The following is an 18,094-nucleotide window of genomic DNA, read 5'->3' as shown; positions in this document are numbered from 1 at the left end:
TGCTTGCCTCCCCAGTCTCCTTCTCAGTGAGAATCTGCTGAGGTTCAGGAAGGACATCATCCACCTTTTCAACCAATGGAGCGGCCTCTTTCTTGATAGTATCAGCTGTTGGGACTGGTTGTGGAGTTACCCTCTCAGGCACTGTGACAGGAACTGGATTATGTTGCTTCAGTGGCTTCTCATCCTTCTCTGCTGGCTTCTCAACCTTCTCCTCTACTGGTTTAGGTAGCTCTGCTGGTTGAGCCTTCGCAGTGGCTGGAGTGACAGCAATGGCAGTAGCGACTGTGGTGGGTAGAGGAGCAGGAGCAGTCATGGCCTCAGTCATTGGGACAGAGACAACAGGAGCAGCTACCACTGGAGTCTTGGGTGGTTCAGATTTAGGTGGCATTGGTTTGGGCAGCTCATTTGTAGGAACTTCTGCCACAGAAGACTCCATTTTTGGTGCCTCTGTCTTGGCGATCTTCACCTTGAGAACTTCTGTCTTTGGAGCCTCAGCCTTTGCGACCGCATTGGGAGCTTCAGCCTCAGAGACTTTTACCGTTGGCTCCAGCTCCTTTAGTGCAAGAGCAGGTGTTAGTGTATGTGGAATGGGCTCTGATATGAGAGGAACAGCCTGGGCCTCGGTTGTGGTTGCTGCTGGAAACAGGGGCTCTGTCCTGGTGGATGTGGCTACAGGCTGTGGTGTGGGCTGGGCACCAGTCATTGTGAGTTGTGGCTGGGCCATCATCCCCATGTCTCCCAGCTGACCCGACAGAGCTCTCTGTGTCTGGCAGTTCAGACACAGCCATTCCTTTTGTCAACACAGAGAACAACACACAGTGGTTAGTAGTCAGATCATCTATTACTTCTGTCAATAGAGGGGACAACGCACAGGTGGCAAGTGCTTATTACAGACCATGTTGGCATTATTCCAAGCCAACACATGGCTTTGTTCCAAATACAATAGAGGAAAAATAATTCACTTTCATAATATTGATTTTTGAACAGCATTCATCACCGATACAAAAGCAGCAAAATGCATTGATGTCATTACATACAAATGTCTTACCTTGTCAGAAAACAAATCATATCTTACAGGGAATCTTATTGCTATTTACATGAAATCACTCAACATCAGCATTGACTTTTTGCTCCATTTATTTTGGGCCAGTTGAGAAGAAAAGCATTATCAGTAAACTCTGCCTAGAGCAGGGCGCCAGTGTTGTACTATCCCGCCAGTGGTGTACTATCCCGCTAGTGGTGTACTATCCCGCCAGTGGTGTACTATCCCGCCAGTGGTGTACTATTCAATCACCATGTGTGTGTGAGATATTAGGATATACCATACGCTTGCTCAGATAAACCCTCATGCACACACAACACTTAAATGATACTTATAAACACATGCTCTACTGTACACATTAGTGTACGTATTGAAAGATGCATATATTTGCAGGAATAAAGATAGCTAACTTCACACACCCAAATGCACGCATGCAACATTTGTTTAGCTACATAACCCTGTAGTTGGATCCAATTTTGATTGTGTGTTTTTCTCCATTGCCTTTTGATGAGGACGACAAAGATGATTCAGTGTGCTTCCTAGATCATGACTCGTTGAAGAATATGTACTGCTTGTTCAAGAAAGTCAATGGTGACACATACACACTTTCTCAAGGGGATTAGTGCTGGCTCAGAGACCAGTGACGTATATTAATCATATTTCATGGGGATGTCACGTGCTGATGGGAGCTTTAGCGAGTGATGTAACCCACCTTCTGTCATGGCCAAGCTTAGGCAATGTAGTACAAACCACACCCAGATGTGCCAGGGATCCCGTGTGTGTTCCCAGAAACAAGCCCAAAATACCTCCACTACCACGCCCTTGCCGTGTGAACATTTGTGGTCAGGGGTCAGAACTAACAAAAAAGCCTTTGCTACATAGCCTAATGCTTAGAATAGACACATAACAGTCAAATATGTCCACATGCACTCGTATTTCCAATATCTTTAGAAAGGGTTTATAAGTGTTTCCATAACATCTCTCAACAGGGGTGACAAAGTGATTTAATACTTCACAAAGCATATGGTCACAGTGCAAGGTCAGCACAGAATAAAAAACAAGTTAATTATGATAGCAGCAGATCCATTAGGTGCTTTTGTCAGATACTGAAATGGAAATGCTCTCTTTCTGACCTCACATTGAGGCCAGCTTCACTGCAAGACAATAGCTCAGGCGTACTGCACCATCAAACACCGCCCACCACTTGGCTATACTGAAACCACACAAAATAAAAAGTATATTTAAAAATGCACCCACGGTAAATGGAATTCCCATTTCGTTACACTGAGGATGTAGCCTAACTGTTTCATGTTCCCTGTTATTTGTCATGTCTACTCCCGCACCTCCTCTCTGGCACTCAATGTCAACACATGTCCCCATTGTTACGCGCACCTGTGCTTCACGAGACTCACCTGGACTCCATCAGCTTCCTGATTACCTCCCATATATCTGTCACTCCCTTTGGTTCTTTCCCCAGGCTTTATTGATTCAGTTCCTGTTTGTACACGACTTGTGTTACTTGTTTTGGTTCATGTTTCATTTTTTAAATTGAATTCACTCCCTGTACTTGCTTCCCAACTTCCAGCGTACACGTTACATTATTGTTCCTATGATTACTGTATAGTTGATTTTATGTATGCTTGTAGTTGGCTATAGAAATCCCCATCAACTGAGGAGGGGTCACCATTTATAGTTGGATGGAAATTTTCCAACCATTATGTTGAATATGTAATAAACTACATTCATTAATCTGACTCCATTATTATGTGAATAAATGCAACAGGCCCTGTGAGTCTCTAGAGGATCTAGTCAAGATAGCGAGCCTTGCATCACCACTTAGTATGAATATAATGAACATGTGTCTAACTTGCACCACTCTGCAATTATTAAGAGACTAGATACAAATAGCTAATCCTGGCGACCAATGTTCTAGCATTCATTTATTTAGGCAAGTAGATCAGGGATGACAAGGTGGAACCCAAGCATATGTTATGTGTATAGTGTAATTAACAATTACCAATAGACCTACTAAATGATAAGCATATAGTCAATCAAACAATTACTCTGTAAAATGACGAAGCACCGCTGAAACGCATAATATTTCACTCCGAACACTGCAGCATAAGCAAACACCTTCCTCCATTATTCTTTAGTCTGCGTGAGGCTACAATACCGTCAAGTTTCCCGGGGAAGCTGTGAAGCATGGGGAAGCTGTGAAACGAGCTGTAGCCTTTTGCGTATAGGCTGTAGCCTATAACGTTTCAACAATCATCAGCTGATTCAGAAAATCATTTTCAGAATCACAGTAAAGTGAACAGCTGTTGTGATAGCAAGGTTTTCTAGAATGTTTTGATGTTTCATACGTTTCGAAAAGGATAGTCCACACTATACATGGTAAAAATGTATAGCTTAACACTTTATTTCCTTGTAATTCATTTTATCCAATGGCTTCACCTGAGAGTCCTTGCCAGCCAGGGTAGGGCAGCACTTTACAATATTCAAATGTTAGTCTTGTGAATCTCTCATTTATAGTTTTTGATTGAAAATGTGTCACGCCCTGGCCTTAGTTATCTTTGTTTTGTTTGAATGTGAGTGTCCAGGCAGGGCAGCATTTTACAACACTCAAATATTATAGTGTTGTGAATCTCTATGCATATTTTTTATATTTAAAATGGGAACTATGGGAGAAATTGACAAATACTGATTTCCAAACTCAATGGACTACATTCTTATTCATATTATCAAAACATTAGATAGTTAAGGGGTATGAACCAGGGACCCTCTGCCCACATCAACAGTCACCCTCGACGCATTGTTATCTAGCGATGGGTAACGATGCTTCGTGGGAGGCAGATGTTGATGTGTGCAGAGGGTCTCTAGTTCGAGCCCAGGTTGGGGTGAGGAGAGGGAAGGAAGCTATACTGATGCTGCTGACCTGGATCACTGGTTGCTGCGGGAAAGGAGGAGGTCAAAAGGGGGGTGAGTGTAACCGATGTGAAATGGGTAGCTAGTTAGCAGGGTGCGCGCTAATAGTGTTTCAATTGGTGATGTCACTCACTTTGAGACCTTGAAGTAGCTGTGGCTTTTGTGGAACGATAGGTAACACTGCTTTGTGGGAGGCAGTTGTAGATGTGTCTGGTTGGAGCCCAGGTAGGGGTGAGGAGAGGGACAGAAGCAACACTGTTACATACAGAATAAGAATATTCCAAAACATGCATCCAGTTTGCAATGAAGCACTAAAGTAAAAAAGAAGAAATGTGGCAAAATAATGTAATTTTTGTCCTGAAGTCAAAGTGTTATGTTTGGGGCAAATCTAACACAACACATCACTGAGTACCACTCTTCATCTTTTCAAGCATAGGGGTGGCTGGATCATGTTATGGATAAGCTATTCCTTGGCAAGGACTAGGGAGTTTTTTGGGGGATAAAAATAAACGGAATATAGCTAAGCACAGGCAAAATCCTAGAGGAAAACCTGGTTCAGTCTGCTTTCCAACATATGCCTTCAGGAGGACAATATATACACTCGAGTTGCTTACCAATACAACATTGAATGTTCCTGAGTGGCCAAGTTAGTTTTGACTTAAATGGGCTTGAAAATATATGGCAAGACTTGAAAATGGCTGTCGAGCAATGATTAACAACCAACTTGGCAGAGCTTGAATCATTTTGAAAAGTCATCATCGCCAAAGGTGATTCTAACGTATTGACTCAGGTTGTTGAATATTTACAGTGCCTTGCGAAAGTATTCGGCCCCCTTGAACTTTTCGACCTTTTGCCACATTTCAGGCTTCAAACATAAAGATATAAAACTGTATTTTTTTGTGAAGAATCAACAACAAGTGGGACACAATCATGAAGTGGAACGACATTTATTGGATATTTCAAACTTTTTTAACAAATCAAAAACTGAAAAATTGGGCGTGCAAAATTATTCAGCCCCCTTAAGTTAATACTTTGTAGCGCCACCTTTTGCTGCGATTACAGCTGTAAGTCGCTTGGGGTATGTCTCTATCAGTTTTGCACATCGAGAGACTGAAAATTCTTCCCATTCCTCCTTGCAAAACAGCTCGAGCTCAGTGAGGTTGGATGGAGAGCATTTGTGAACAGCAGTTTTCAGTTCTTTCCACAGATTCTCGATTGGATTCAGGTCTGGACTTTGACTTGACCATTCTAACACCTGGATATGTTTATTTTTGAACCATTCCATTGTAGATTTTGCTTTATGTTTTGGATCATTGTCTTGTTGGAAGACAAATCTCCGTCCCAGTCTCAGGTCTTTTGCAGACTCCATCAGGTTTTCTTCCAGAATGGTCCTGTATTTGGCTCCATCCATCTTCCCATCAATTTTAACCATCTTCCCTGTCCCTGCTGAAGAAAAGCAGGCCCAAACCATGATGCTGCCACCACCATGTTTGACAGTGGGGATGGTGTGTTCAGCTGTGTTGCTTTTACGCCAAACATAACGTTTTGCATTGTTGCCAAAAAGTTCAATTTTGGTTTCATCTGACCAGAGCACCTTCTTCCACATGTTTGGTGTGTCTCCCAGGTGGCTTGTGGCAAACTTTAAACAACACTCTTTATGGATATCTTTAAGAAATGGCTTTCTTCTTGCCACTCTTCCATAAAGGCCAGATTTGTGCAATATACGACTAATTGTTGTCCTATGGACAGAGTCTCCCACCTCAGCTGTAGATCTCTGCAGTTCATCCAGAGTGATCATGGGCCTCTTGGCTGCATCTCTGATCAGTCTTCTCCTTGTATGAGCTGAAAGTTTAGAGGGACGGCCAGGTCTTGGTAGATTTGCAGTGGTCTGATACTCCTTCCATTTCAATATTATCGCTTGCACAGTGCTCCTTGGGATGTTTAAAGCTTGGGAAATCTGTTTGTATCCAAATCCGGCTTTAAACTTCTTCACAACAGTATCTCGGACCTGCCTGGTGTGTTCCTTGTTCTTCATGATGCTCTCTGCGCTTTTAACGGACCTCTGAGACTATGACAGTGCAGGTGCATTCATACAGAGACTTGATTACACACAGGTGGATTGTATTTATCATCATTAGTCATTTAGGTCAACATTGGATCATTCAGAGATCCTCACTGAACTTCTGGAGAGAGTTTGCTGCACTGAAAGTAAAGGGGCTGAATAATTTTGCACGCCCAATTTTTCAGTTTTTGATTTGTTAAAAAAGTTTGAAATATCCAATAAATGTCGTTCCACTTCATGATTGTGTCCCACTTGTTGTTGATTCTTCACAAAAAAATACAGTTTTATATCTTTATGTTTGAAGCCTGAAATGTGGCAAAAGGTCGCAAAGTTCAAGGGGGCCGAATACTTTCGCAAGGCACTGTAGGTGTAGGGTTAAATAGTGGTATATAGGTGTAGGGTTAGTTGGTGGTATATAGGTGTAGGGTTAGTTGGTGGTATATAGGTGTAGGGTTAAATAGTGGTATATAGGTGTAGGGTTAGTTGGTGGTATATAGGTGTAGTGTTAGTTGGTGGTATATAGGTGTAGGGTTAAATAGTGGTATATAGGTGTAGGGTTAGTTGGTGGTATATAGGTGTAGGGTTAGTTGGTGGTATATAGGTGTAGGGTTAAATAGTGGTATATAGGTGTAGGGTTAGTTGGTGGTATATAGGTGTAGGGTTAAATAGTGGTATATAGGTGTAGGGTTAAATAGTGGTATATAGGTGTAGGGTTAGTTGGTGGTATATAGGTGTAGGGTTAGTTGGTGGTATATAGGTGTAGGGTTAAATAGTGGTATATAGGTGTAGGGTTAGTTGGTGGTATATAGGTGTAGGGTTAGTTGGTGGTATATAGGTGTAGGGTTAAATAGTGGTATATAGGTGTAGGGTTAGTTGGTGGTATATAGGTGTAGGGTTAAATAGTGGTATATAGGTGTAGGGTTAAATAGTGGTATATAGGTGTAGGGTTAGTTGGTGGTATATAGGTGTAGGGTTAGTTGGTGGTATATAGGTGTAGGGTTAGTTGGTGGTATATAGGTGTATGGTTAAATAGTGGTATATAGGTGTAGGGTTAGTTGGTGGTATATAGGTGTAGTGTTAAATAGTGGTATATAGGTGTAGGGTTAAATAGTGGTATATAGGTGTAGGGTTAAATAGTGGTATATAGGTGTAGGGTTAAATAGTGGTATATAGGTGTAGGGTTAAATAGTGGTATATAGGTGTAGGGTTAAATAGTGGTATATAGGTGTAGGGTTAAATAGTGGTATATAGCTGTAGGGTTAAATAGTGGTATATAGGTGTAGGGTTACATAGTGGTATATAGGTGTAGGGTTAAATAGTGGTATATAGGTGTAGGGTTAGGGTGGTATATAGGTGTAGGGTTAAATAGTGGTATATAGGTGTAGGGTTAAATAGTGGTATATAGGTGTATGGTCAAATAGTGGTATATAGGTGTAGGGTTAAATAGTGGTATATAGGTGTAGGGTTAGTTGGTGGTATATAGGTGTAGGGTTAAATAGTGGTATATAGGTGTAGGGTTAAATAGTGGTATATAGGTGTAGGGTTAAATAGTGGTATATAGGTGTAGGGTTAAATAGTGGTATATAGGTGTAGGGTTAAATAGTGGTATATAGGTGTAGGGTTAGTTGGTGGTATATAGGTGTAGGGTTAAATAGTGGTATATAGGTGTAGGGTTAAATAGTGGTATATAGGTGTAGGGTTAAATAGTGGTATATAGGTGTAGGGTTAAATAGTGGTATATAGGTGTAGGGTTAGTTGGTGGTATATAGGTGTAGGGTTAAATAGTGGTATATAGGTGTAGGGTTAGTTGGTGGTATATAGGTGTAGGGTTAAATAGTGGTATATAGGTATAGGGTTAGTTGGTGGTGCAAGTTTTTGCTTTTAGGAACAGGAATAATAAAGATAATTTAATGTTGGTAGGTTGTGACTGGCCTCACATTCTATGACAGTAGGTGACGGTGTGTGCACCTTTAAGTTGGATTTGATCTGCCAACCTAATCCTAAAGAAGAAGAAGAAGAAGAAGAAGAAGAAGAAGAAGAAGAAATATAGCAGCATGAGAAATCTGGAACTCTGTTTTGACACACGATTGCGCAATGACTGGGCTCATAAGAACACATGTTTAAATAAGTTCTGTAGGCTATGGGCTCTCCAACCCTGTTCCAGGGGTTCTACAAATCTTATAAAAACATATAGGCCTATGGGCTAGGCTATATGATGCATGCAACTATGGTTTGAAAAAGAGTGCACATGCTGGACATCATTGCAAAGTGATAATATTCTGACCCATCAGACTATTCTCAATTTAATCTTGTTTTATATATACAATACACTAAATAATATACAGTGGAGAGAACACGTATTTTATACACTGCCGATTTTGCAGGTTTTTCTACTTACAAAGCATGTAGAGGTCTGTAAATTTTATCCAGAAAATCACATTGTATGATTTTTAAGTAATTCATTTGCATTTTATTGCATGACATAAGTATTTGATCACCTACCAACCAGTAATAATTCCAGCTCTAACAGACCTGTTAGTTTTTCTTTAAGAAGCCCTTCTGTTCTCCTCTCATTATCTGTATTAACTGCACCTGTTTGAACTCGTTACCTGTATAAAAGACACCTGTCCACACACTCAATCAAACAGACTCCAACCTCTCCACAATGGCCAAGACCAGAGAGCTGTGTAAGGACATCAGGGAAAAATTGTAGAACTGCACAAGGCTGGGATGGGCTACAGGACCATAGGCAAGCAGCTGCTCCGTATTGAGGGGAGGATGGAGGGGGCCATGTATCGCGAGATCTTGGCCAACAACCTCCTTCCCTCAGTAAGAGCATTGACGATGGGTCGTGGCTGGGTCTTCCAGCATGACAATGACCCAAAACACACAGCCAGGGCAACTAAGGAGTGGCTCTGTAAGAAGCATCTCAAGGTCCTGGAGTGGCCTAGCCAGTCTCCAGACCTGAACCCAATAGAACATCTTTGGAGGGAGCTGAAAGTCCATATTGCCCAGCGATAGCCCCGAAACCTGAAGGATCTGTAGAAGGTACTGTATGTATGGAGGAGTGGGCCAAAATCCCTGCTGCAGTGTGTGTAAACCTAGTCAAGAACTACAGGAAACGTATGATCTCTGTAATTGCAAACACAGGTTTCTGTACCAAATATTAAGTTCTGCTTTTCTGATGTATCAAATACTTATGTCATGCAATAAAATGCAAATTAATTACTTAAAAATCATACAATGTGATTTTCTGCATTTTTGTTTTAGATTCCGTCTCTCACAGTTGAAGTGTACCTATGATTAAAAATGACAGACCTCTACATGCTTTGTAAGTAGGAAAACCTGCAAAATCGTCAGTGTATCAAATACTTGTCTCCCCGCTGTATGTATGAAATTAGTTTAGAATGGGCCATTATCACGCACCTTATCATGCACCTGTCTTCCGTATGCACTTGAATACCGAATTGAGGACGCTTTTCCATAGGTTGATTTCATGCCAGGCAGGTAAGCTACTCCAGTTGTAAAGTGAAGCAATGTGCTATTAGGATAGTTGAGAAATAAATATAGTCCTAGCCTATAGAAAGCTGATGGGATCCTCCTCTTTTTAATAGAGGGCATCAAAAGTCTGTTTTCTCACGCAATCACATTGCAACATGGGCTTACAGGAACACTTACAAGCAACAGGTGATCATATTCCGCTCAAACTCTAAATGCCAGGGGCTCTCATGAAGTGTTTAATTTGATTTTTGGATGCATTTCCATTGATTTCAGAATGATTAGAGCAGCGTTCCCCAAACAAGGGACCCCAAGGTGTGCATATTTTGTTTTTTGCCGTAACACTACGCAGCTGATTGAAATTATCAAAGCTTGATGATTACTGTAGTTGATTATTTGAATCAGCTGTATAGTGCTAGGGCAAAAACCAAAACGTGCACCTGAGGACCGAGTTTGGGAAACCCTAGGTTAGAAGGATAATGGGGTGCTGAGTACCAGGCCATTAGCAAGTTTGGTAGGCTACTAATGACAATCAGCGGCATCAGAGTGCAGTTGTGGAGAAGCCTAGTTACCAGATTCCTTGGTCACATGGAATTTGACTGTGGTCATGACTCATGAGTGCCGATGTGGCGGTAATATGGTAACCAAAACAGGCCTACTGTAGAGTAGCATTTTTCCCTGTTCAATTACAGTGGCTTGCGAAAGTATTCAGCCCCTTTGGCATTTTTACTATATTATTGCCTTACAACCTGGAATTAAAATTGATTTTTGGTGGGTTTGTATCATTTGACTTACACAACATGCCTATCACTTTGAAGATGCAAACTTTTTTTTTACTGTGAAACAAACAAGAAATCAGACAAAAAAACTGAAAACTTGAATGTGCGTTACAATTCACCCCGCCAAAGTCAATACTTTGTAGAGCCACCTTTTGCAGCAATTACAGCTGCAAGTCTCTTGGTATGTCTCTATAAGCTTGGCACATCTAGCCACTGGGATTTTTTCCCATTCTTCAAGGCAAACGGCTCCTTCAAGTTGGATGAGTTCCGCTGGTATAGAGCAATCTTTAAGTCATACCACAGATTCTCAATTAGATTGAGGTCTGGGCGTCGAATAGGCCATTCCAAGACATTTAAATGTTACCCCTTAAAACACCCGAGTGTTGCTTTAGCAGTATGCTTACGTCATTGTCCTGCTGAACCTCCGTCCCAGTCTCAAATCTCTGGAAGACTGAAACAGGTTTTCCTCACGAATTTCCCTGTATTTAGCGCCATCCATCATTCCTTCAATTCGGACCAGTTTCCCAGTCCCTGTCGATGAAAAACATCCCCACAGCATGATGCTGACACCATCAAGCTTCACTATGGGGATGGTGTTCTCTGGGTGATGAGAGGTGTTGGGTTTGCACCAGATATAGTGTTTTCCTTGAAGGCCAAAACGCTCAATTTTAGTATCATCTGACCAGACTACCTTCTTCCATATGTTTGGGGACTCTCTTTTTTTACCATATTGTGACTCAAAGAACTGCAATCCAACAAATATTTATTACATATTAGGCCTGCTCTCTTACAAACAGAAAGGATGTGGTTTTGAGGTCTAAGTCATATAGCAAAATCATAATTCATGGTAATAAGAGTATGAGGAAGGCTTTCCTTATTTTTTTCTTTAAGCAATGGCTTTTTTTCTGGCCACTCTTCTGCAAAGCCCAGCTCTGTGGAGTGTACGGCTTAAAGTGGTCCTATGGACACATACTCCAATCTCTGCTGTGTAGCTTTGCAGCTCCTTCAGGGTTATCTTTGGTCTCTTTGTTGCCTCTTTGATTAATGCCCTCCTTGCCAGGTCCGTGAGTTTTGGTGGGCGGCCCTCTCTTGGAAGGTTTGTTGTGGTGCCATATTCTGTACATTTTTTAATAACTGATGTAAAGGTGCTCCATGGGATGTTCAAAGTTTCAGATATTTTTTAGTAACCCAACCCTGATCTGTATTTCTCCAAAACTTTGTCCCTGACCTGTTTGGAGAGCTCCTTGGTCTTCATTGTGTCACTTGCTTGGTGGTGCCCCTTGCTTAGTGGTGTTGCAGACTCTGGGGCCTTTCAGAACAGGTGTATACAGTTTAAGTCAGAAGTTTACATACACTTTAGGCAAATACATTTAAACTCAGTTTTTCACAATTCCTGACATTTAATCCTAGTAAAAATTCCCTGTCTTGGGTCAGTTAGGATCACCACCTTATTTTAAGAATGTAAAATGTCAGAATAATAGTAAAGAGTGATTTATTTCAACTCATCACATTCCCAGTGGATCAGAAGTTTACATACACTCAATTAGTATTTGGTAGCAATGCATTTAAATTGTTTAACTTGGGTCAAACGTTTCGGGTAGCCTTCCACAAGCTTTCCACAATAAGTTGGGTGAATTTTGGCCCATTCCTCTGACAGAGCTGGTGTAACTGAGTTAGGTTTCTAGGCCTCCTTGCTCGCACACGCTTTTTCAGTTCTGCCTACACATTTTCTATAGGATTGATGTCAGGGCTTTGTGATGGCCACGCCAATAGCTTGACTTTGTTGTCCTTAAGCCATTTTGCCACAACTTTGGAAGTATTCTTGGGCTCATTTTCCATTTAGAAGACCCATTTGCGACCAAGCCTTAACTTCCTGACTGATGTCTTGAGATGTTGCTTCAATATACCCACATAATGTTCCTAACTCATGATGCCATCTATTTTGTGAAGTGCACCAGTCCCTCCTGCAGCAAACCACCTCCACAATATGATGCTGCCACCCCTGTGCTTCATGGTTGGGATGGTGTTGTTCAGCTTGCAAGCCTCCCCCTTTTTCCTCCCAACATAACGATGGTCATTATGGCCAAACAGTTCTATTTTTGTTTCATCAGACCAGAGGACATTTCTCCAAAAAGTACGATCTTTGTCCCCATGTGCAGTCTGGCTTTTTTATGGCGGTTTTGGAGCAGTGGCTTCTTCCTTGCTGAGCTGCCTTTCAGGTTATGTCGATATAGGACTCGTTTTACTGTGGCTAAAGGTACTTTTGTACCTGTTTCCTCCAGCATCTTCACAAGGTCCTTTGCTGTTGTTCTGGGATTGATTTGCACATTTCGCATCAAATTTCGTTCATCTCTAGGAGACAGAGCGTGTCTCCTTACTGAGCGGTATGACGGCTGCGTGGTCCCATGGTGTTTATACTTGCGTACTATTGTTTGTACAGATGAACGTGGTACCTTCAGGCATTTGGAAATTGCTCCCAAGGATGAACCAGACTTGTGGAGATCTACAATTTCTTTTTCTGAGGTCTTGATTGATTTCTTTTGATTTCCCCATGATGTCAAGCAAAGAGGCACATAATTTGAAGGTAGGACTTGAAATACATCCACAGGTACACCTCCAATTGACTCAAATTATGTCAATTAGCCTATCAGAAGCTTCTAAAGCCATGACATCATTTTCTGGAATTTCATAAGCTGTTTAAAGGCACAGTCAACTTAGTGTATGTAAACTTCTGACTCACTGGAATTGTGATATAGTGAATTATAAGTGAAATAATCTGTCTGTAAACAATTGTTGGAAAAATGATTTGTGTCATGCACAAAGTAGATCTCCTAACCGACTTGCCAAAACTATAGTTTGTTAACAAGATATTTGTGGAGTGATGGTAATGAATACTTTTGCAAGGCACTGTACCTCAGCACTGTCTTTACCCACAACATGATTGTGGGTGAAGGCGAAATCATCATGTTTATTCTTACCATTTTATTCCCACCATTACATCTTAGATTGAGATGTCCTTGGATTGTCAATGAACTACAACACAACGTAATTTGCAAAACTCATTAAAATGGACAAGGTTCCATGTGACAGAGCACACTTGGCAGGGGTTGTGGAGGAAACATTGCAGGAAGATGAAACAACAGCTCACTCAGAGGGCTGAGGAAAGCCTCTGTGTACCCTGAACAGCATATCTACAGTACCCGGTTACCTAGTCCCTCTCCTCTCTCCACACTACCCCAACCAAGTGTGCTCTGTCACATGGAACCTTTTCCATTTTAACGAGTTACGCAATTTTTTAATAATGGATTTAATGGTGCTCCGTGGGAGGTCCTTTCTACAGTACCCTGTCCCCCCAGTCCCTCTCCTCTCTCTACACTACCTGTCCCCCAACTCCATCAACTTTCTACAGTACCCTGTCCCCCCAGTCCCTCTCCTCTCTCTACACTACCTGTCCCCCAAGTCCATCTCCTTTCTACATTACCCTGTCCCCCCAGTCCCTCTCCTCTCTCTACACTACCTGTCCCCCCAGTCCCTCTCCTCTCTTTACACTACCTGTCCCCCAAGTCCATCAACTTTCAACAGTACCCTGTCCCCCCAGTCCCTCTCCTCTCTCTACACTACCTGTCCCTCTCCTCTCTCTACACTACCTGTCCCCCAAGTCCATCTCCTTTCTACAGTACACTGTCCCCCCAGTCCCTCTCCTCTCTCTACACTACCCTGTCCCCCAGTCCCTTTCCTCTCTACACTACCCTGTCCCCCAGTCCCTTTCCTCTCTACACTACCCTGTCCCCGAGTCCCTTTCCTCTCCACACTACCCTGTCTCCCCAGTCCCTTTCCTCTCCACACTACCCTGTCTCCCCAGTCCCTTTCCTCTCTACACTACCCTGTCCCCCAGTCCCTCTCCTCTCTCTACACTACCCTGTCCCCCAGTCCCTTTCCTCTCTACACTACCATGTCCCTCTCCTCTCTCTACACTACCCTGTCCCCCAGTCCCTCTCCTCTCTCTACAATACCTGTCCCCCCCAGTCCCTTTCCTCTCTACACTACCCTGTCCCCCAGTCCCTTTCCTCTCTACACTAACCTGTCCCCTATTCCCTTTCCTCTCTACACTACCCTGCCCCCCAGTCCCTTTCCTCTCTACACTATCCTGTCCCCCAGTCCCTTTCATCTCTACACTAACAGGTCCCCCAGTCCCTTTCATCTCTACACTAACCTGTCCCCCCAGTCCCTTTCCTCTCCACACTACCCTGTCCACCCAGTCCCTTTCCTCTCCACACTACCCTGTCCCCCCAGTCCCTTTCCTCTCCACAATACCCTGTCCCCCCAGTCCCTTTCCTCTCTACACTAACCTGTCCCCCCAGTCCCTTTCATCTCTACACTAACCTGTCCCCCCCAGTCCCTTTCCTCTCTACACTAACCTGTCCCCCCAGTCCCTTTCCTCTCTACACTACCCTGTCCCCCAGTCCCTTTCCTCTCTACACTATCCTGTCCCCCAGTCCCTTTCATCTCTACACTATCCTGTCCCCCAGTCCCTTTCATCTCTACACTATCCTGTCCCCCAGTCCCTTTCCTCTCTACACTACCCTGTCCCCCAGTCCCTTTCCTCTCTACACTACCCTGTCCCCCAGTCCCTTTCCTCTCTACACTACCCTGCCCCCCCAGTCCCTTTCCTCTCTACACTACCCTGTCCCCCAGTCCCTTTCCTCTCTACACTAACCTGTCCCCCAGTCCCTTTCCTCTCTACCCTACCCTGTCCCCCCAGTCCCTATCCTCTCTACACTACGCTGTCCCCCCAGTCCCTTTCCTCTCTACACTACCCTGTCTCCAAGTACTTCTCCTCTCTCCCTGGCTAAATATGGACTAGTCTCTCACACCTCTCCAGCTGGGATACTGGCCTCAGTCCAAGCTGAAGCATCCAATATATTATAGATTACGTGTATGTAATTACGTGTATCCGTAAGATGAGGTAAAGTTGTAATATTTAGCAACTACTATTACACCAACACATCGGCACTACATCATGTCAACACATACAAGTAATGGGAGTTTAGAAGGATCAAGATACATGTGTTTGCCAGAGTTGAAGACACAGTGTTTTGAGAGGTGAATCTTGTAATGATATGGCTGTTACTAGGTTTCCACTCCAGTAGAGACTCCTGACTCCTGGGCCTACCATCATCCATTCCTTTAATTAAATAAGTTTGAGCAGGAGCTCTGTGTTGAGATCAGGGGGAGTCGTCAATTGTGATTAGTCTCAGAGCTGGATTAACAAGGCCTTCACAGTGACAGCTCTCAGGAAGCTGCTATATTGACACACAGGGACCCCATACCAGCTAGAGATATAACACCACCACTGTGTATCTGCTGAGCTCTACACTAAATTACACATTCTCTTTAATGCATTGGACCAACAATCAACCAGCTGAAACAATGACGTTTTGCCCCCTCTGCATATTTTACAGTGTGTGTTACAGCATTTACAGTGGCTTGAGCGACAAGAGGCATTCATCTTATTCAGCTACAACATCGATAGGCATCGATATCAAATAACACAGGTGTGCAACTCAGCAAAGAATGCTCTTTAAAACAAATGTGAAACCTGAGAGACTCTAGGTCCAACACACTGCTGCTGTAAGCAAGCATGAACTATTTCCGTAAACATGTCCACATGTCAACATAAACACAACATAACCAATAGCTTGGCTGCATTACTCTATTCACAAGCACACAGTGCGCTAGCCAAGGCCCCTAGCAGCTGGCGTACAGAAATACTGGAGATTTACATCTGATATCATCCCATCAGAGAGGTGAGTTGAATAAAAGTTCAGTGGGTTGTGTTAGTAGCTGTATATTTCAGGCCATCAGAGAAACTCTATTCTTATAGAAGCTCGTGCTGGTAGGTTCCTTATTGATTTCCTGGCAGCTGCCTTTGGCAACGGCTGAAGCTGGCTAATATAGTGTTCTTTTAGCAGCCCCCGAAGTGCTCACACTTCTCATCAATCTGGCCCTCTGATAATAGAGCGTGTTGACCCACTAATCTGCAATAAGCAGAGTGCTTCATTCTAAAGACGATGAGCCCAGGCCCTGCTCTCTCTCTGAAATCTGAGGAATGACAAGTCAACATATTTTCCTTTGAAGACAGAAGAGAAAGATTGAGGGAGGGGAGAGAGGGAGAGAAGGGAAGAGGATATGGAGAGAGAGGAGTAAATAGAAAGAAAGAAAGAAAGAAAGAAAGAGGGGACAGGTCTCTAGTGGGAGATTCTATTCCCTCTCCTTCAACTGACAGCCAAGACCCCCTTCAAAATAGCAAGCAGCACTACTTTCCCATTTTGAAGGGATATTTTAGCTTAAAGGATGCACATCACAGCTAGGAACTGCTCCTATACACAACACACCGATCAACTGCCCTAAAGTAACAGAGATATTACTCCGTGTCATGACTTCCGCCGAAGTTGTTCCCTCTCCTTGTTCGGGCGGTGTTCGGCGGGCGACGTCACCAACCTTCTAGCCATCGCTGATCCGTTTTTCATTTTCCATTGGTTTTGTCTTGTCTTCCATCACAACTGGTTCCAATCCCATCAATTACATGTTGTGTATTTAACCCTCTGTTTCCCCTCATGTCCTTGTCTGTGATTGTTTATTGTAAGTGTATGTGTACGTCTGTACTGGTGTGTGTCGGGTTATGTTACCCATTGATTTTTATTATTCTGTTTTCCGGTGGGTTTTTTTGTCAAAAAACTGCGCCGTTGGTTATTTCTCTCCTGCGTCTGACTTCTCTGCCACCAGTTAAACACCCTTACAGAATCACCGACCCGAACTACGGAGTCAGCAGGAATCGGTACCCCGGCCATAGGAGTGGAGGAGCGCGTCCAGGAGCATGCAGTAATACTTTACCATTTTGGTGCCGCCATGGACCGCGTTGTCCAGACAATGGACCTCTGGGAGAGACAGGGAGTTCTTCCAGCGCCTCCACCAGAACAACCGGGGTCTCCCATAAGCGCCCCTTTCCCACCTGAACCCAGTGGGATCCGTCTCTCCTTGCCACAGGAGTATGACGGGAGTGCTGCCAACTGCCAGGGGTTCCTGTTACAATTAGACCTCTACTAGACCTCTACTCGGGAGCTGTTAGCTGTCGTCAAGGCCTTGAAGGCGTGGAGACATTGGCTTGAGGGGGCTAGACACCCTTTTCTCATCTGGACTGACCACTGCAATATGGAGTACATCCGGGCGGCGAGGAGACTGAAGCCTCGCCAGGCAAGGTTGGCTATGTTTTTCACTCGTTTTGTGTTTACCCTTTCCTAGAGACCAGGATCCCAGAACGTTAAGGCAGATGCATTGTCTCGGCTGTATGACACAGAGGAGCGGCCCATGGATCCCACTCCCATACTCCCGGCCTCCTGCCTGGTGGCGCCGGTAGTGTGGGAGCTGGACGTGGACATTGAGCAGGCGTTACGTGCAGAGCCCGCTCCCCTCCAGTGCCCAGCTGGGCGTCTGTACGTTCCGTCTGCTGTCCGCGACCGTCTGATCTATTGGGCCCACACGTCACCCTCCTCTGGTCATCCTGGGATAGGTCAGACGGTGCGCTGTCTTAGTGGGAAATACTGGTGGCCCACTTTGGCTAAGGATGTGAGGGTTTATGTTTCCTCCTGCTCGGTGTGCGCCCAGTGTAAGGCTCCTAGGCACCTGCCCAGAGGGAAGTTACAACCCTTACCCATTCCACAACATCCGTGGTCGCACCTGTCGGTAGATTTCCTGACCGATCTTCCTCCCTCACAGGGTAACACCACG

General features: G+C 43.8%; 1 protein-coding gene across 1 annotated transcript in view; it reads right to left on the bottom strand.

The window, feature by feature from the left end:
* Positions 1 to 18,094, bottom strand: part of LOC139376659 (protein piccolo-like) — a 113,364-nt gene that overhangs the window by 60,474 nt on the left and 34,796 nt on the right. Inside the window, exon 8 of the mRNA XM_071119899.1 lies at positions 8 to 790. Within this exon, the coding sequence (XP_070976000.1) occupies positions 8 to 790 (783 nt within the window). The remainder of the gene's footprint in view (positions 1 to 7; positions 791 to 18,094) is intronic.

Source organism: Oncorhynchus clarkii, chromosome 1 (assembly GCF_045791955.1).
Source record: "Oncorhynchus clarkii lewisi isolate Uvic-CL-2024 chromosome 1, UVic_Ocla_1.0, whole genome shotgun sequence".
Taxonomy (NCBI): Eukaryota; Metazoa; Chordata; class Actinopteri; order Salmoniformes; family Salmonidae; genus Oncorhynchus; species Oncorhynchus clarkii.
This window is presented reverse-complemented; position numbering and strand designations above follow the sequence as displayed.